This window comes from Chaetura pelagica, unplaced genomic scaffold (genome assembly GCF_000747805.2).
Source record: "Chaetura pelagica isolate M959 unplaced genomic scaffold, ChaPel_1.0 scaffold104, whole genome shotgun sequence".
Classification (NCBI taxonomy): Eukaryota; Metazoa; Chordata; class Aves; order Apodiformes; family Apodidae; genus Chaetura; species Chaetura pelagica.
This window is the reverse complement of record NW_009953786.1, coordinates 9,671,191-9,691,701: the sequence shown is the minus strand read 5'-3', so window position 1 is coordinate 9,691,701 and position 20,511 is coordinate 9,671,191. Positions and strand designations below refer to the sequence as shown.

General features: G+C 38.9%; 1 protein-coding gene across 1 annotated transcript in view; it reads left to right on the top strand.

Moving 5' to 3' along the window:
* Nucleotides 1-20,511, top strand: part of CAP2 (CAP, adenylate cyclase-associated protein, 2 (yeast)) — a 57,098-nt gene that overhangs the window by 4,273 nt on the left and 32,314 nt on the right. Inside the window, exons 2-3 of the mRNA XM_010000944.1 lie at nucleotides 81-181; nucleotides 18,479-18,556. Of these exons, the coding sequence (XP_009999246.1) occupies nucleotides 81-181; nucleotides 18,479-18,556 (179 nt within the window). The remainder of the gene's footprint in view (nucleotides 1-80; nucleotides 182-18,478; nucleotides 18,557-20,511) is intronic.

Sequence of the window (20,511 nt, the reverse complement as noted above, 5' to 3'; positions counted from 1 at the left end):
TACATCTTCTTCAAAGGAATGTCCTTTGTGTTTCTGTGTTCTTGGTGAATACATTATAATGGAATGCTCTTCTTCTACAGGCATAGCACCATATGTTGAAGCCTTTGATAGGCTGCTGAATGGAAGTGTTGCCGAGTTTCTCAGGTACAGCAGGATTCTTGAAGGAGATGTGAAGACACATGTGAGTATTTACTTAAGTTTTCTCCCCATGATATAAGTGTACAAGTCTTGGAATGTGTGTGATCAGCCTTGATTGCTGAGTAGAGGAAAATCTTAGTAACAGTACTCTGAATTATTAACTCTTGTGGTAGTAATAACCTGGCATAAGACACTGAGGATGGTTGGTTCAGGAAGGGTAAAAGGCTGTATGGATTTGTAAGAAGAGATTGCTCCCCTTCAACAGCACCAAAGGTTGAAAACCATACTACACCAAATACATAAATATCCTCAGTCACAAGCAATTTGAATTGTCCTTTTGGGTTCTAAGCACTTTGCAGGACAAGAACACAATTAAGAACATGAGTCAACAAATGAGTAGCAAACAATAGGTAGGTCCAAACAGTAATAACTTCTTGTGGTTCCCTTCTAGGCACATTTATCAGCTTTCCAGTTAACACAGGGGTTTTGTTTTTTGATTATTTGTTTTTATTACTTACATCTCTCATTTGGAACAACATAGCAAACTGAAAAATATTACATCAGACATTTAAATTATCTTTTTTTACCATATACATCACAGCAAGAAAGTACCATGCTATGATTTTCATTATTAAATTACTTTGTAAACTTACAGTATCTCGTGATCAGAGCTAGTTTGTTTCATGTTATTTCTTAAGCCTGTCTTCTCTAAACCTACTGGTGATAGAATGACAAAGGATGGATTAATCTTACCTACAGTGTAGCAAAACAGATTTTCCAAAACCCTTACACAAAAGAGCCAGGGTCAGTTTGAACTAGATCTGAAGGACTGTGAAGCTTTTTACTTTTTCTAATAGATCCACACCATCCAGCTTTCCTCCATATGTACATTTCCCAGTTCATTGCAGCTTCTGCTCTATATAACAACCACTGTAGCCAGAAAAAGATGCAGTCCTACAAGCTACTGGGACTTGTGCTGCAAGGCCAGCATAAATATTTTGCAAGATAGCCAAAGTAACCAGTGTACTCACAGAGCAAGAGCCCTGGGATTGTTCTGTGAAATGTGTTTTCTCTGTGTTGTTATGTGTTCCTGTTGGTAAGGTAGAGTTTCTGACCTAGTTAGGCCTAGGAAACTGGAGAGAGTAAGGAGATCAGGCATTTCTAGAGGGCCTTTGTGTTTCTGAAGAAATGCTGTGCTGCTGTGCTTTCTTTTTATTTTAAAAACTATCTTCACCTTAACAGTTATAAGCTGCAATGTGTGTACTTTATTCTTAAAAGCAATTAGGGAAAAATTAATAAACTCTGTCCGGGGGGAGGTGGGGGGAGGTGGTGGGAGGGAATTATCAACCTAACTGAGTGAGAATTGCTCCATGGAAAGGATTTGTTCTAGCTTTGTTCATTACATTCATTAGACACCATTATTTTGCAGTTGATTTCTCAACTGTTCAACTCTCAAGTTTAGATCTTAGAGACAGAGAAATAGCCTTAGTGCCAACAGGGAGGGAGGGAAAAAAATTGCATTTAACATTCTAAATTACTAAAACCTTGTAAATATATACAATCTGTAAATGTAATTGTATTAATTTATGCACTTGTAGCTATTTGATGTTCATAATTGAGTCCATATAAAAGATTATTAATAATTTATATGCCAGTTCGTTGAATAGTCCCCAGCATATTGTTGATGATAGTGTAGTGCAAGCTGTGATGAGGATTATTTGTTAGGACCATGAGATTAGATATAAATATCTTTCCCTTACATAAAGAAACCAGTTATTCTGATTGCAGCCTACTAAATATTCTGAAATCTTAGATTTCTGAATTTACAACATGAAGCAGACTGGCTGCCTTATGCTCATGCTTATCACTGAAGCAACATCTGTGCTTTACCTTAACAAGTGGAACAAGGAGTATTTTTCTTCTGGATGTCTTATAGACCATGTGTCCTCAGCATTATACTTGCAGCTGCTGTCTCTTTTACATAATGAGCTGAAGGGAAGGTTGTATTTTATTTCAAAAAACACCTGTTGCCTAGAAAAACCTCACATACCTGACTGACCAGGATGGTAATATGAGAAAAAGAGAGAGTTCATATCATGCTAAAGAAATGAGGGATTTAACATGATGTGTTTTGTGCTGATTGCCATAAAAATCGTGTGGTTTGTGTTTCTGGCAAAAGGAAGAATACAGCTATAACTGCTGTCCGTTGGGGAGCCCCATTCCTATTTTTTCATCATCCTGTACTCTAAATAGTCTATAGAAAGGGAGCAAAATATAAAAGAGAGTAGCTAGCTCCTGGTTCTGTGCTCTGCTCACAGCAGCACCATGGATTTTAAAAAGATTAGTTTATCAAGCAAGAGTTCTGCTGAGACTCAATCTCGAAAGCAGCATATTTCTCATTCAAAGTACAGTACATGCAGTGGTGTATCTCTGAGGTCAACTGTATTAATGAAACCACTTTTTAAAAGACAGAGAGAATGGCAAGGCTTTTTACTTTGTCTGTTTAATATGTATTATCCTAAATGACTAAGAAGAGATCCTTTTCCTGTCCTGTCACTGTCCTGTGGAATAAAAATCTGAGGATTATATGGATATTTCTATGAAATACAAAGTTCCCTACAGGCGTAGATTTTATGTAACCACTTTCTGCTGTCCCTGTCATAATTATTGAGCATGTGAAGTCAGAGAAAGAGAGAGTATGGCCAGGACTGCTGCCAACCAGCTGTCTTTAGCCTGACATACCAGTGTCTTGGAGGCTATCACCAACTATTACAGGTTAAAACAGCCCTGAAACTGACTCACCGTATGTGCCAACACATCCATTCTTCTGTCAGAATAAGGGAAAGTCAAAAGCAGTATGATATAGACCGTGGTTCTACAGCATAGGCAGTTCTCTTATGCCCAGCAGGTAGGATAGCACTGGCTGACTGCTGGATCATAGAGACATGAGTCACATCACTTTGCCCAGATGCATAAACACCCACAGAAGATGTGCTGAGGATGACCAAAAGGTTGTGTCCCAGTGATGAAGCTGGTCAAGGAGGTTTGATATGCTCTTTGCTCTGTCAAAGCAAAGCAAGCAAGAGTTTAGAAGGCCAAGAAGCAGGTTTTTGTGATATGTTTATTATGAGCTTCTTCACATTGTTTTTGTTTATGTGATAACTCAAATGGTGGAATACTTCAGCTTCAGTTTGAATAATGTGCCAGATGGGACATAATGATAAGAAGAGAATGTACTAGTTCTTCAAGAGAAGGACAGATAACATAAAATTTCCATATTTTATGTAGTACAGAGCAGAGCAGAATTACAGCCTTCCCATCAAATACATAAACTAATACTTGCCTTTTTTTATTGTTTATTTGTAAAAATCTTTTAACCTCCTAACCCCACCCGTTGAAAGAACAAATTGTCTGAGTGATTCAGTTGTGTTCCCTCCTCGCTCATCCAAGCTATTTAGCTTGGAAAGGAAAGCTATAGGAACACAGATATCTTTTCCTTTCTCTCTTCCATCAAATTAGAGTGGCTGAAAGGCAGAGCCCAGACAGACAACCAACTAGATTGGGTTTGTTGCATTCAGAAAAAAAAACAGGCTGTAGGTTAGCTTGCTATTTATTGAGAGAGAGTTTACATACAGTTCATTACAGGTGTAACTACTGGCACAAGATAGCATAAAGCAGCAATTCACATCACGTTATCAAATCTGCAGAGGTTCTCTGTGTGCATGTACTGATTTGTTATCGTTGCAAGCAGGGGAATTCACCCCATAAACATTGTTTGTATGCACATACCCCCAGTTTCTTTTCCTTATCTGTTACATGAAAACAATGGCATTCTCCTCTCCTCCTTCCAGACATAATCCGTGTAAATACAGACAGACAGCTGAAAGCAGGAGTTATCTTCTAGGAGGTATATATGCACTTTATAAAGTGCAGCTCCACTTTGGCCTGTCAGTGCAGTTAAAAAATCCTACCTTCCTCATTTTTTTCCGAAGAGTGGTTATTACATATGAAATAGCTGTATCTTTGTCTTTTCTTGTCAGAGATATTCAAGTCAATGGCATTCACAGCCCTGAACTCTGAACAGAATGTGCTTCTGTCTGTGATACACCAAAAAACACTTCTGCTCTTTACCTTACCTAATCTAAACACAGACTATCAAACCCATTATTTGACTGATTCCTCATTAACAAGGCAATTTGCTTACAGGGCAACAGAATGCACAAGTGTACTCTCGTGTCCATCTTTTGTGCCCAGAGGCTGTGTGGTTTTAGGCATTGTGTTGAAAGTTGAATTAGAGCTCAGAGAGGAGGATGATGTCAACATGCCCAAAGAGAAGCTTGCTGTCAGGCTGCCTTTGCATTTCTGTGGTAGGTATTTTCTGCTACATGAAATAAACACCAAACCAAGTATCTATCACAGGACTGGAAAAAACAGAATACATAAAAAAGAATAAAAATACAAACATTTTAAATAGCATACAAAATGCACGCACAGAATCATAGAATCATTAAGGCTGGAAGGCACCTTAAAGATCATCTAGTTCCAACTTCCCTGCCATGAGCACGGAACTCCACCATTAGATCAGGTTGCACAAAACCTCATCCGACCTGGCCTTAAAACCTCCAGGGATGGGGCATCAACAGCCTCCCTGGGCAACCCATTCCAGTTCCTCACCACCCTTATAGTGAAGAATTTCTTCCTAATACCTAACCTAAATCTCCCCTCTCTCAGTTTAAAACCACCCCTTGTCCTATCACTATCTTCTCTGATTAAAAGCCCCTCCCCAGCTTTCCTGTAGCCCCTTCAGGTACTGGAAGGCCCCTAAAAGGTCTCCCTGGAGCCTTCTCTTCTCTGAACAGCCCCAATTCTCTCAGCCTGTCTTTACAGCAGAGGTGCTCCAGGCCTCGCTCAGCTGAAAGAAAGAGACTAAGTGTAGAAAGCAGTACTGCTATCCACCAAAAGTAAAAAAAATACAAAACAAATAATCATCAACCAAAAAAGCAACCTTGGATTGACTTTGTAGTGCTAATTCAGCTATATTTCTCACCCTGCATGTGTACTACAAGATACTTCATAACATAAGCGATAAAGAAAGTTTGCTTTAATATGACAAGAAAGATGGAAATGAAATATATACAATGTAGCCAACTGGCTAGTTAATTAAAAAGTAGCTATTTTAGGAGTTCTACAGCTTTTGATTGCTCTTTTCCAAGAAGACCTCTTTACTTGTGGCCTAGGGATTAGATCTGGCTTTCAAAACAGGCAGGATTTGTGGGGTCAGGTGCAGGGATGTGGAGATGTGGTTGGACCTGTCTGACTGTAAGACACCTGGTTGGCTCCTGAGCACGAAGAACCTGCCCATTGCAAGTCTAGAACTACACCCACTGAAAGAGAGGGAGCTTTTCCATTACTTTTGATGGGAGCTGGATCAGGCTGTTACTTTCTTGGTACTGACATTCCAGTAAATACCACTTGCTTTTCTTCTTAATTAAAAAGGCAAGAAAGAGACAAAAGTCAAACAGACTCTATTGAAAAACCCATGTTGTGGTGGCCAGTACTGGGCATTCAGTTGTGTTGTGCTGGCACAAGAAACATCTACCTGTATATTTAGGGTGGTGGGCGTGGGAACATGTAATGAGAACATTCCATATGGCATTCCCTCAGCCAGAAACAGAAGAAATCAGAAGCAAGTAGTCAAGGCTGTCAACAGTTCTTCATAACCTGTTTTTATAGGGCTTCTTTGCATATGGAGTAGTTCCTGAGCAAACCCATAAGCAGCTATGTTGATTTCAAAGTAGCCACATTGATCAAGGACTGTTTTTAGGTTAGGGGTCTAAAACTGTTTGCTCATAAAAGCAGGGATTATATTTTTATGTGGTTACCCAGTACAATGGAATTTTCTGATCTCCAGAGGATGCCAGGAAAAAGGTATAAGAATTACTTGAATGGGAAATCTTACATGCAGTGGGAAACCAAATAAAACTCCCATCATGTTTGCCCAAGAAAATGTTAAAAGATAACTTGCTGATATGAAAAAAATTCCAGTCATTGAATGGCTTTTTAATTGAGTATATGAATTCAGAATAATATCCATTGTTCAGACTAGATTTAAGGTCCATTGGAGAATTTAAGGCATACATTATATTTTCAGCCATTCGAAGTCTCAATCAGAACTGATCACATGCTCTAACCCATGCTAATTTTGCTGTCCTCTAAAAAACCCGTTAAGAGCAAATTTGAGGCTACTGACTGGAAACCTGCTTTTCTTGGTGGTTTTCCAGGAGAAGTAGTGTATAGACCTAGAGGCGTAATTGTCCCACAGGTTGAAAACCACCATGTCAGATTAAGCAAAACTCATAAGGTTATAAAATTACAGGGCTAAATCAGCTAGCTCAATGACGGGTGGGCTTTGGTGTGTGGACCAGGTGCACTCACAGCCTCAAACACAGTGTGAGTGTCTCAGTGAGCCTGTTGCAAATCCATGGCATAGGACTCTTGCCAGTGTAAGGAAGGGAGAAACTTACTAGGGAGGACTGGAGACATGGGGTTGGCACCAGTCCTAGGTCCACAAGGAAACCTTGATAAGGTCATCGGACTTTTTTCCTTTCCTCTATTATTCAAAGCAGTCCAGGGTTGGGAGGGCATAGGTGGTAGTCATCTCTGGCACTCATTCTCAGAGCAGTGAGGCCTGTGGTTCTAACGACAGTAATCTCCAGAGAACCACTGGCAAATTACACTACCTTGATCCATTAGGAAAACCAAGACAGAGGAGCAGAGAGACAGTATCCCTGTTTTTGTCATTAGCATGAACCTCTTGTGACTGAAAATTCTCTTTACTGGAATGTTGGACTAGTAACACTATTTAAGCCCATTTATTCCAAGCTGAGAAATCCATTAATGTTCTTTTTTATTATTATTCTTTATTAAATTTTTCTGGTTTGGGACACACATCTCCCATACTTGATTGATGTAATTTGTTTCTACAGGCTATGAGCAAGTCTTTCATTAATTTTCAGTCTCATTCTTTCTGAAAAGCACGTGCGCACTCTTTTCACTCATTCTGCTTCCCTATCCCTAACTTGCTTTTATTTTGCTAGTTGATGGTTGCAACTGTTTTGAGTGTATAGAAATGCTGGGCTTGGAAACTGAGAAAGCTGTTCATTGTAGTCAGCAAAAAACCAAACAATGAGCTCAGAATCTGGCTCTTCAGTCAGTTTCTAGTAAAAAGGAGTTCAGTGAATAATGAGAATTAAGCCACAAGGGAAACCAATGTGCAGTTTGAATGTTGTTTTAAATAAGCTGGAAGTGCTGTCAGGAGTGATGAGGGTAGAATGTGGCCACAAATGTGTTCTGCCTCTTTTTATTCAGTATGAATTGTGTGATCAATACCACCAGATTTCTGAATATTGAAGAGTCCATTAGGATGGATTAAACCATGTCACTGTCACTCCTAATTTCTCTTAATCTACTGACATCCACAAATAGAACCATATACTTTCATAATTAATCTGAACTGCAAAGCAGTTTCATTTTTGCTATTTTGTTTCATAAGTTTAATTGTATGTTTTATTGTAAGTCCCAGAGCTATAATAAAAAGACTGGTTTAGGATCTTGATGTAGATCTTTGATGCTGAAAGATTTCTTTCTTGTTGTTTTAATACATACTCTGTTTAAAAAAACACCTTGCATCCAGTCCGCTTTTCAATCACATCCTTCTGCATGTAGATAACAACCTTGCCTTTGAAAGAGGCTGAGGCCCCCTCTCCAAGTAAATGTGGGGTTTTGGCATCTAGAAATTCTGAAAAGGCAAGTGTGGTTCAGGTGAGAAGAAACCTTAAATATTATTATACATTTGTCACCTTTAAGCTTTGAACTTCCTTCCATGTTAGCACATTTTGCTTGTGGTCTGGGATTATTCCAAGGTAATGAAAGTGGTAGTGAAGTTGAAAAGGAGACAGATTCTGGGACTTTGAGTGCCAGAAACCAGCCTTTGAGTTGCTTTCGTGGAGCACAGTGGTAGTACAAGTACACACTTGTAGAATGAGTTGGGCGTCACTAGTTTTTCCTGAAGTGTGTGAGAGGCAGAACATTAACAAAGCCATTTCAAGAAAAGAATCTATTTATCCAAGCTCTCTCTCTAAAGACAGTACAGTTGCTCAGAAATGGATGGTTCTCCAGACTTTATATCAGGGAATTTGGCATTTGTCAGACATAGAAAGTCAAGAAATCAGCTGCTCAGTAGGGTGCCCAGTGAACACCTGACACCATACCTCAACAAGTGCTGTAACAGTAATTTACAGACATAGCATCTGACATTTGTAGAACTTCTGTTTGTTAAATCAGGGACACATGAACGACATCCTAAAGCCTGTCAAATCCTAAAGCCTTTTCTGATATTTCCCCAGCATGCATTGGAACCTTCACTGAGACAGTGAGCTTCTGAGGGAGTTGTTGGGGACAGAGAGTGGGACTGCCTAGCAGCAGACCTCAGGGGCAAAACAGCCCCTCAGAGAAATAACTGGAGTGTTTGCAGCTGGTGCAGGCAAAAGCGTGTTTATACAGATAACAAGACCTGCAGGTCCCTGAGATCTCTCTGGTTGTTTGATGTGCTGGCTTACAGATAGGAAATGTAGGTTTGCCTTTTCTCAGGGAAATGAGGTCTCTCCACAAATAATTCCTCAACACAGGCAACCAGGCCCTCCAAAGAATTCTGAACTCAGGTGCCCATGGAGAAAAAAACCAAAACAACAAAACAACAACAAAAAACCCCCCTGAATTTTAAAAAGGATTGATCTTGACAGTAGTGAAAGTTTGGACTTCATCTATTCAGTACGTTGTATGTGGTTCCTATTTATTTAAAGTAGTAATGCATGCTTTCAGACATACAAAATGTAGCTCCAAGTAATAGTAATAAACTAGAAGCTTTGGAAGTCTGTGAAACTTTAATTTACCCCAGCTTCTGCTCTTTAATGAAATCCTGAGCTGTGCTGCTTATCCTTTCCCATCTCTTTTAGATAAACCTGCTTGCTTTTTTGCAGGTTAATCAGGATGAAGAGCTATAAGGGCTCTCCCAGGAAGATTGTAGCTAACTTCCATAAATGCCTGTGCCAGCTGGGGTCCTTTCTACCTACAGTCCCTAATGCTGGTTCCAAAAAAATTACAACTTTGTTATGGTATAACATTTGACATGTGATACAAATGATATTTCCATAATGTCATTAGTTAAATTACTTTCCCCAGGAAAACTGAATACTTTCCTGAGTTGACTTTTATAGTGTTAGTCTTTCACCTCAGGAGCCCTGGGGACAACCTGGGGGCAGGTTAAAACCTACTGATCACTATTTGCTGTTACTCATATGTAAAGCTCATAGAATATACTGTGACAATATTTGATTATTAGACACTCTAACCAACAATGATGATACAGATTTTAGTGATGAATCCTCTGCTCTGAAGAGAAGCAGATTGTTCTCATGACAATTTTGTCTTTGTTCTTAGAATGTTTGCCTGTATAAATCAGCGGTTTGTTTCTGTGATCATCATTAATCACCTATTATAAAGACAAAACATGACAGCACAAATGCTGACCATCAGTTTTGGGGAGGTCCAGTCTGTAGATAAGCCCCAAAGACTGGAAGATCATGTGTTCAATGTGCCAATAGCACCTTCTACTGATGTTGAAGCCTTTAAATGTAGATCCACAACTATGCAATGAGACAGCTCTGAAATCTCCAGCAGGTGCCTGACTCTTTGCAGAAAACAGCAGTCTGCAATGTAAATGGCAAACTTGAATTCTTGAACATTTTCAAAACTGTTCAGAAAAGAAAGGTATTTAAGAAAACCCAAGCCTTTAGTTTGTAAATAAACCACATCTCAATAATGTCTGGACTATTTGTTTTTGCACACAATTCTCAGTATTTTTCTATGCTGAACCTCCTGGAATCCCTAACTATCAATACACTGCATCCATTTTTGGAACATCAATGTGAAATTTAAAATTAACAGAGATCAAGAGAGTTGCAGATTTTTGGCTTTTGTAGAAGAGATTAATGAAGAATTTGTGAATCTCGAAGACAAAAGCAGCCCAAGCTTTAGGACAGCATCAGCTAGTCAAGAGCTTTGCTTTGGGCTTGCTCTTCTTCTCTGGTGGATGAAGGTTATTAGAGATGTTTTGGAAGAATATGATCCCCTACTGCTTCACTTGGCAGTAATCAGTTGCTGCAGTGGCTCTCCAGCCAAATATTTATATCTATTTGAAACAATGACAGATTAACAAAATAACTGACTGCTTCCGCTACCAACATTAATAATTAATTATTTTAGAAAGCTTACATTTAAATAGTATTAATTACATTTCAAAGTTAACAATCCCCCTAGATCAATCAGAACAACTCATGTCACTCAAAACTGGCAGAGCTCAGAGGAAATTCTGGAACATTGGGGCAAATTTTATTGATGCAAAAGATGCAGAACCTGTATATTGTTCATCCAAGGCAGCAATTTTGTAATTAAAGTAAAAGCAATTATCATGGCTTTAAATACCCCTTTACTCCAGTACATTTGTACAGTTCATGTTTCATACAGAGAAATAAAATGGCAGCAACATTTTACCCCCAACAACTCTATCTGTCCTATACCATCAGCACTGAAAAATCTTTAAGACCTATATGGATTGAGCTACACCAGAGGTAAGAGCTCTGAGTGGTTTAAGTCACAGTCAAGCCTTCTAGAAGGTAAACTTAATGAACCTAGGTACAGATGCTACTCTGACATAACAGATAAGTACCTTTGGCTAGCACTGTGCACAGTTAAATGACACAATGTTTAATACACTAGCAGATATAAACAGCTAGAGAGACCAGCACTGATCTAAGCTGAGATTGGTACTGGACAGGCAGCAGCAGTGCTGAGAAATTTTAGCAAAAACTCCCTAATATAGACATAGCCATGGAGGCTGGAAAACACACACACACACAAAAACCACTAAGAGAGGACAGCTGATTAGTGGTAGTCAAATGTATCTGTCTGAAAATAGAAAATGAAGTATCTGGGGTGGTGTCTGGCTCCATCAAAATCAATGGCAAATCTCCCATTGACTCCAAGTTTGACTAGAATTTCAACCCTGTTTTCTGCATGGATTAGTAAGAGAAAGGTGACAGGATATTTTTCTTTTTTTTCCTTTTCCAGTATAAAAAGTGCTCTGTTTGGAAAACTGCCACTGACTCTTCAGCATTTGGCCCAGTTTAAAAAAAATCTCTATCAACCAATTAGCTGTACAAAATAAATAATGTCTCCTCAGCTGGCCTGGATAGTTTCTATGGCAGCCCCATACTTAATCTAAACTCCATTCCTTTTCCATTTCTTGCTTCAAGCCACCAGCCACTTCACCGCTTCACTTTGAAGAGGCTCTTGAAAGCATAATGTAAAAGACAAACTGTTTCTCTTCCTCTGGCAGAATTGTCCCTTTTAGAGAAAGACTGGAGTCTTTGCCCATAACAGTGCAGCTCCATCTGTAGTTGTCATTTGCTGTCAGTCATCGTGTCTTTTGCTAGACCCAAAGGACCCAAAATTATTTCCACAGAAACTATGATTACAACTCTGGGCTACTAAATCCCAATTCTTTTCCCTCATGTCTTGTTTACTGTTTTGCTCAGAATAAAGTAATTAGGTATATTTTAGAAATCCCAACTGTATATAGATCTGTATTTTGATTTGCAAATTATCATCATTGATGTTAGAGTGTATATATATATATGCAGCGTATATATGATTAATATTATTCTCCAACAACAGGAGTCTAGTGGATTCTGATATTTACATTATGCTTTTCGATGCTATGACTCTGAGGAAATATGTTATTAAGTATAATAAAATTTTACAAATTTAATATTACCAGGTCAATAGCATAATTTTCTGGACTAAATTTCATTATGAAATCCTATGTTTGTTCCTCATACTTCTATTTAGTGTTTGGGTTTTTTTCCAAAGACTGAATTTACTTTTAACCTTGTGCCTGTTTCTTCTTGTAGCTTGCCAACTGTTGTCACATAAATAATATTTATATTTATACTTAAATTTATTAGTGCTTGGATACCAGTGTGATGGAAAACTTAGATTGAATCAAACATTTAAAATGAGAAAGAGACAGATGCTAAAGTCACATCTGCTCTGGAGAGCTGAACTTTGCCAGAGCAAACCAATAGTTTAAGCTTCACATTCAGTGCATCTATGTCTACTCAGTCTGAAACAGTGCAAGTTCAGGTGGAATCAATGCCCACACTACTTCAAACAGGTCATTAGACATCTCTCACAGAGCCTCTAGCAATTTTCAAGCAGTGGCTCCTGTGGAGTATCAAAAGTTGGCATTATATTTTGACAGAGAAGGTTAAGCCAGTTGCTATTATTAAGATGTTTTCTAAATATTTGTGATTCCTCTATTGACTTCTGCAGGCTGAAGTGTAAAAAGGCCTATCTATGCTGTTTCTGCCTTGGTGACAAAGAGGTCACTCACTGTAGCTATCAAACACACCTGAGATAAGGGATTAAGACACCATATTCCGCACTTTACTGATGGAGAAACTGAGGTGGTGAATGGAATGCCACCATCCCAGCATTCAGTTCCACAGCCACAGCGTCTCCTCCAACCTCCAGCACAAACTACTAAAAGCAAAGCAGGAAATGCTTTAAGGAACCTGCTTCCTTCAAAATATTAATATCTCAGGTGAGGAACCTGTCTGATGATTGCTGTGCCCATGGATAATCCCAAGAATTCCAAAGGGATTACCCAAACATTTTAGATGTCAATTATCTGTTGCTGCAAAATATGTCCATTTCTATCTGCAGATAGATGTATGCAAGTCTACTCTGATAAATTTACTCCTGTTTCCTTTTCATTTGGAGTCTCAGGCTTCATTACTGTCATTCATTATAACTGAAAGAGTTTCAGCTGATTTGTTCTCTGGCAGTCTTTTGTCTGAGCCATACCAGTTGTTGAGAAAAATCCCCCCCCTCCCCGGTCCATTTTCACTCATTAGTCTTCACTGGATATGGCGGTCTAATGAAAGAGTCATCTCCCTGTAAAAAACAGTCCTGTCTGCTTAGTTACACAGCCTGTCTGCTAAATAGAAGAAGGTAGCAATGAAGTGTCACATTTCAAAGACTACAGGAAAGAACTGGAATGGTGATAGACTGAACTAATGCATTCTTAATGAAGAGAAGCTCTTCTGTTACTTTGATGGGATGCATGGGAAGAAGTACCACCTGCTTGGAAATAGCAAGACTCACAAAACCACTTTTAATGCTGTTGGAGAAAGGAGGAAGTAACTATGGCAGCTGCTTCATAAAATTCTGCCTTTAAAATGCAAAAATTGTGTTACCATTATCCATTGGTAAGATGGAAATTCAAAGGTGAGAGATTCAAGTGCTCTGATTCTTACACAACCAAAAGCTTTTGGGGCTGGATAAATTTTGGGCGTACAACACAAGCCCTGCAATCAATAGCTAGTCCACTGACCACTGAATGTTTCCAACATCATATAATAAATTTAGGACAACAAGAAAATGCAAACCCCCAAACTTTTAATGCACCAGCAGTAACTCAAAGACTCTTACCAATGGATTAAGTGCCCTCAGTAGCAGAAGATTTCTTTAAGACAGATCCCAGACATTTTGAGAAAGTGGCTTTTGCCACACTTGGCAGAAGAGGAAAAGGAGCAATAAACATAAAAAAGTAATATCAGTACATCCTGATTCCACATCCAACAATAGTTTTAACATTGATCAGATAAGCAAAACGCATATATGAGGCATACTCAAGGAATGTCAGTCCTTTAGGAATATCAGTGTACATCATGCAACATTCAAAATCAGACAAGGAACTAGTTTTTACTTTCTGCTCCGAGTGGAGAAAAACGTCCTCCTGAGCCTCCATGAGTGACCAGTTGGAACCCAAAAGTGCAGATTTAATGCAATATAAACAAAGCACCAGACACATTTTTGAAATGTAATTGATTCTTCCAGCTCAGTATATGTTCAAGAACACACAAAACAACCTTAATTTTATATATCTAAGAGCACTTTGTTCATGTTTTATGATATGCTTGATCAGCATTTAAAGCTGTGCCTTAAAATAATGCTAGTTCTTTGTAGGAATTTTGAAAATGCCTTCTGAACTTTACTTTTTGGACAGGTGGAAATATTTTAAATTTGAGACTATGATTACACATGACCCAGTATACAGGCTGGTGATCATGTGCTGACACTCCCATTTTCTTCCTTCTCTGGTATATACACATTCCATATGAGAAAGTCATCATCTTCACCCACTGTGTTGCTAAGCAAAACAAGTGAAACTTTAAAATTTTATCTTTATATGACAGATATTCATGGTTCTAAACATCTGAGTAGGGTTTTATCTGCATCGATTCTGATTTATGCTGATCATAATTTTACACAGATGACTACTTCTTTACACAGAATTCCAGAGGAGGTCATCTCCCATGGTACTAACACTTCTGTAGCTCTGCTAAAAATATTTTGCCACATTCATTGTAGAGCTGCATAAGGTCTTCTCACAAAGCACCCTCCTGGCTTCTTTTATACTTGCATTTTCCAGTCCTCCACATTTTATTCATATTAGCTGTGCCAACAAAGTTGTCTTGCTCTTCTCAAGTGATGAGTCCTTCTCAACAATATCACCTAGTTCTTGCTCTTAGGACACTGATGAGCATATTGATGGTTCCTAAAACTAATCCCTGAGAAACACAATTGGCAATTTTCCTCCTGTCAAATAACACCACCTGTAATACACATGATTGTTGTCTCCATTTATCCAGCTTCTTATCCAGTTCAAGAGTTTTTATATTAATTTGCATGATTTTCACTTAAAGAATGAATTTTCTATGAGGATCTACAATAAGCCATTCTTATATTATGTAAATATACTAGATCTGATATATTCTCCTTGTCTATGAAACTGAAAACTTGAAACAATCCCAAAAAGTAATTATTTTGACCACCAGTAATCCCACTGTAATTACTCCCATTTTTAATTCTCATATGTGCTTTTAATCACTTGTTTCAAATCCATTCCAAATGTGCACAGTGATGAATTCAAACTAACAGCCATGAAATCACTTGACATCCTCTTTCCCCCTCTTCTTGGGCAGCTAGGGATCAGGTTAGGAAAGCCAAATCCCTGCTAGAATTCAATCTCACCAGGGATGTTAAGAATGCTAAGAAAAGCTTCTTTAGGTATTTTGGGGAGAAAAGGACATCCAAGGAGAGTGTAGGCCCTCTCATGAAGGAAATGGGCAAGGTAGTAACTCAGGATATTGAGAAGACTGAGGTCCACAATGACTTCTTTGCTTCAGTGTTCTCTGGCAAGTGCTCCAGCCTCAACACAAAGGCCACAACAGGTGAAAGCAGGGACTGGGAGAATGAAGCACCCCCCACTGTAGGAGATGAACACGTTTGTGACCATCTAAAGAACCTGAAGGTGTATAAATCTATGGGACCTGATGGGATTCACCCACGGGTCCTGAGGGAGCTGGCAGATGTGATTGCTTAGCCTCTGTCCATCATATTTGAGATGTCTCATGGCAGTCTGGTGATCCTGCTGATTGGAAAAAAGGGAGCATAGACCCTGTTTTTAAAAAGGGGAAAAAGGAAAACACAGGGAACTACAGGCCGGTCAGTCTCACCTCTGTGCCTGGCAAGGTCATGGAACAGATCCTTCTGGAAAGTCTGCTAAGGCACATGGAAAATAAAGAGGTGACTGGTGACAGCCATCATGGCTTCACTAAGGGCAGATCATGCCTGACCAATCTGGTGGCCTTCTACAAAAAGGCTACAGAGATGGTGGATGCTGGCAGAGCAACTAATTTCATCTACCTGGATTTGTGCAAGGCATTTGACACTGTCCCACATGGCATCCTGGTCTCCAAACTGACAAGGCCTGGATTTGACAGATGGACCACTCAGTGGATAAGAAATTGGCTGGATGGCTGCACCCAGAGTGCTGTGGTCAGTGGTTCAGTGTCCAAGTGGAGGCAGGTGATGAGTGGTGTCCCTCAGGGGTCAGTATTGGGACCAGTGCTGTTTAACATCTTTGTTGGAGACATGGACAGTGGGATTGAGTGTATCCTCAGCAAGTTTGCTGATGATACCAAGGTGTGTGGAGTAGTTCACACCCAGGAGGGAAGGGAGGCCATCCAGAGGAACCTTGACAGGCTGGAGAGGTGGGCCAGTGCCAACCTCATGAAGTTCAACAAGGACAAGTGCAGAGTCCTGCATCTGGGTTGGCATAATCTCAAGCATAAATACAGGCTGGGGGAGAATGGCTGGAGAGCAGTCCTGAGGAGAAGGACCTGGAGGTGGTAGCTTTTTTTCTCTATGGTTCCAGTAGCTAAAAGAAAAAAAATACAGCTCTGGGTTTTTGTTTCATTTTGGTTTGGGTTTTTGTTTGTTTGTTTTTTCTTTGTGTGTGTGGGTGTGAAAGGCACAGTTCAACATGTCTTTACCCATCATTCCTTTGATTCTATATTTTATATTACCTGAAAGAATGACCTCCTTGATAATAAAGGCCTGTTCTTACTCATTGAGAGTTTTGTACCTATTCTTATTGTCTTGCTTTAGTTATTAGTTCTTTCAGAGACTCTAACCCTTTCCTACAATTTCTCCCTCCTGCACAGCATGCATAGATTATTTCCATTCTTAAGGTAAATCCATCCTTCATTCAGATCATTAAGTTCCTCAGGCCAGTCATCTTCATTCATTGATTTTTCTGTTTTCTAAAAATTTACCATTCTAAAATACCAACCCTTAGCCATAGATTTCTTTTTTTCCATCTTGCAATTTAAGGAGAATCAAGTCCGTTCATAAACACTTCCTCCTGGAACATTAGGTTTTGGTCAGCTGTTCTGTAAAATCCCCATCACACACTGAAAAACTTAAGCTTAAAATAGCACACACTTTGTTGTTTTATGAATTTCTGTACCAAAAAGTCAGTCTTCTGAAATGTCTAAGAATATCTAAACCTTGCTATTATTCATGATATTTATGTCTATGTCTGGAAAATATAAGCCCCCTATGCTCACACAATTTCCCTTCTTATTTATTTCTTTATCTATTTATAGAGATGATTACCCTCTTCCAAATCTCAGCCTGTCATACCATAATATCCCCTTCCCCCCTAGTACTGTCCAAGTTGGGCCGTTTTTTGCCATCTTCCTTGCAGTAAATTTCCTCCTAACAGATTATGTTTTGTTCATGCCATCACATTTCAAGATGAATAAACACAATTTGGCTGGTTTACTTTGCTACAACTTCAAATTTCCCTACTTTTATGTATTTTAAGTTGCATCCACATGGGCCTCTATAAAAAAAATTCCTTGTTTTCTTTTTTGATTGAAGAAACCCCAAGGAAAAACAACATGAGCTTCCCCACCCTTTCACAAAGTCATTATAAATGTACCTATTCATATTAGATTAACTTAATAGCATTTGGTTTGGTTTTTATTTAGCAATATATACTAGTTATGAATAGTTCTTTTCTATACCACTAATGCTTTCTCCTAGTCACTACTCATCCACTTGAATGTGGTATAGGTGTGACTGGCATAGTGATTAGATTCTAGTCAATGTACATAATGCATAATGTACAGAAAATGTGCAGTGTTCAAAAAAACAAAAATGACCAGGAATTTGAACAGTAGGAAACAGTAGAGGTTTACCTCCCATCCACATTGTTGGCATGTAAACATGCTGTCATATTCAGCTTTAACCCAAATTCTAGAGTTCTGTGGGGAAAGTTGCCAAAAAATCATCAGTCACCATCTCTCATAGCCATCGATTTTTGGGTCTGCTCACAGAGGACAGGCAAGGAATGAATTACAGCACAGCCCCTCAGCAAATATGCCAAACTCAACCCTTAAACATCACTACAGCCTAAATTATGGTTCAACAGAAAGTTTGCAGGTTGCCATTCTCAGTGTCAAAATGCTCTTGTCATGCAGTGAGTATAAATACCACCATTAAAATACCTAAACATTCTCTGAAGTATTAAAATTAAATCCTTCTGTGAGTAATATTATAAATGATAACCAAAAGGCTGCATGTCAACTCATTTCCTATCTGAAGAAGATAGAGAACTTAACTTTAGGTTTAAAAATAATTATAGCTGAGCAAGTAGTGTAATAGATTTTTTCCAGTCAGTGTTGCTATGATTTAGATGAGAAGCAGCAAGAAAGATCTGAGCTGTCATACTTGACTTTGAGCTGCCAAGAAGAGGTATTGGAGGTTACAGGCTAAGGTTTAATTTATATTCTTCCTTTTGTTACAGGCAGAGATGGTACGTGCTGCTTTCCAAGCGCAGAGATCTTTCCTGGTATTAGCATCTCAATGTCAAGAGCCTCAAGAGGTAAGAAAAGTGACCTAGAATTTCAAGATACAGTGAAATAAAAAGACTGTGTTTCCTGTTGTTATCAATCCCTGGATTTGATTTTCTTTGTCACGTTACTATACAGCACACTTTCAGTTTTAGTAGTAGGGTGCTGTAATAATTAGAAAACCGTGGTTCAGAGTTAAGAACCTTTCCTGTACTAATATATATATATAAGTTCATTGAAGAAACCAAAGGAGGTCACCACTTTATAGCTGTAAGTGGGATCAATGCTTCTCTGAAAGCTGGAAATGCCGTGGAATAGAATGTTTTTTTGCTACCCAACCAGGGATGCTATACGACAGACTTTGAAGTCAGGGGATAAGCTAGTGAGAGAAAAATCAATACTGGCTCATAGACTCAGTATTCTCCAAGCTGAGGTTCAGGTTAGGCTAATTCTGGCAGGAAGGCAAAACATTTTCTCATGAAAATGAAAATTTGGTCAAGATGATTTATATACTTACTTAGTGGCAAATATTTAAGTCCTCCCCTCACAACTAGAAAGCTCAAGGAAGCTGTGGACTTCTTAGGAAATCTGATTTGCAGTTTCTAGAAGACACAAGGTTTTGTCCAATAGCCCTCTATCATTCCCCAGGGAGTAGCAATCATGTAGTCCTTCTGTCGGACCACCCTCAAACCTTCCTTCTTGAGGTGTGCAGAGAATGAAGACCTCACTTGCACAGCCTCTCCACGGCATTGTCTTCTTCCACTAGCTCCCTGCTCCACAGTTCATTAAGCTCCGTATTTCCAAGTCAAAACTCCCTGTAACTGGCATAAATTATTCAAATTTTGCTGTCGCTGTTGTTCTTATAGGCACAAATTAAAAGTTTTTCTAATCAGTATATTTTATTGGCAAGAATATTCAAGGGAAAAAATAAAACAAACACAGATATTCCAGGTGAGAATTTAGATTTATAGAGTTCCAAGCAAGAAGGGTTCAGTTGTTTCTCCAACTGTCCCTGATCTCAGAGAGTAAAAGTGGGTCATTTATCTCAGAGAACAGGGAAAATTCCCATTGGAACAGGCCTCAAGCAGCCATTCATATTGGCTGTGAATACTGTTGCACCCAGTGGCCCACAAAACTCTTCATGCTCACAGGCAAAATACTCCCCAATGAACAGTTGCTGGTGGCCCATAATGTAATGCAGCGTTCTGAAGTGTTGCTATTGTCCCACCTCTGGTAAGAGTAGAAGCTGTGGCTCACCGTTGGGCCTCTGTGCTAATGTGCTATCACTGTGATTTGCTTTTCAAGTGAGAACAGCAATGGCTTCTCCCCACTTTTACCCTTAAAACTTTCATACCTCAAGTCAAGGCTTCGAGATTTTTTCCAACTGTAAAGTTTAGAAACTTTCATTGTAAAAACAGCAACAAAAACAAGAAGGAGAATAAAGAAAAAAAGAAAAGAAAAAAGAACAGATGTAAAAAGAGATTCTCCAGCCATAGAGAACAACAGTTACAGAAACATCAAGAGAAACAACAAATAAACATCAGCAGCACTGGCCATGTGTATCCCTATGTCTTAGTTGCACATTATCAGGCTTGCATAGATTTCTGCAACTTGTGGAAAGCAAGAAAGTATACTTTTAACATTTATCTATCTTTTAGCACCAAGGACATGCCATATGGTATGTCTGTACCCATCATTCCAAAGTTAAAATAATGGGAATATTACAGACTAAAGTTTCTTTCACAGTGAGAAAAAAACCCAGTCCAGTTACTTAAGGGTTTTTTTTTTAACATAAGGACTGTTAGGTACACATTTTTATAGGCATCCTAACACAAGTTATTGTTCATTATTTTTCTCTTTTTTGCACATATTTTTTGCAATGATACTTTCAACTTTACTATAAACAGACCTGAAAATAATTGAAGGCTGCCTGTTCTGTGCCACTTGAATAGTATTTTCCACTGCAGAGAGTGACGGTTCCAGGCAC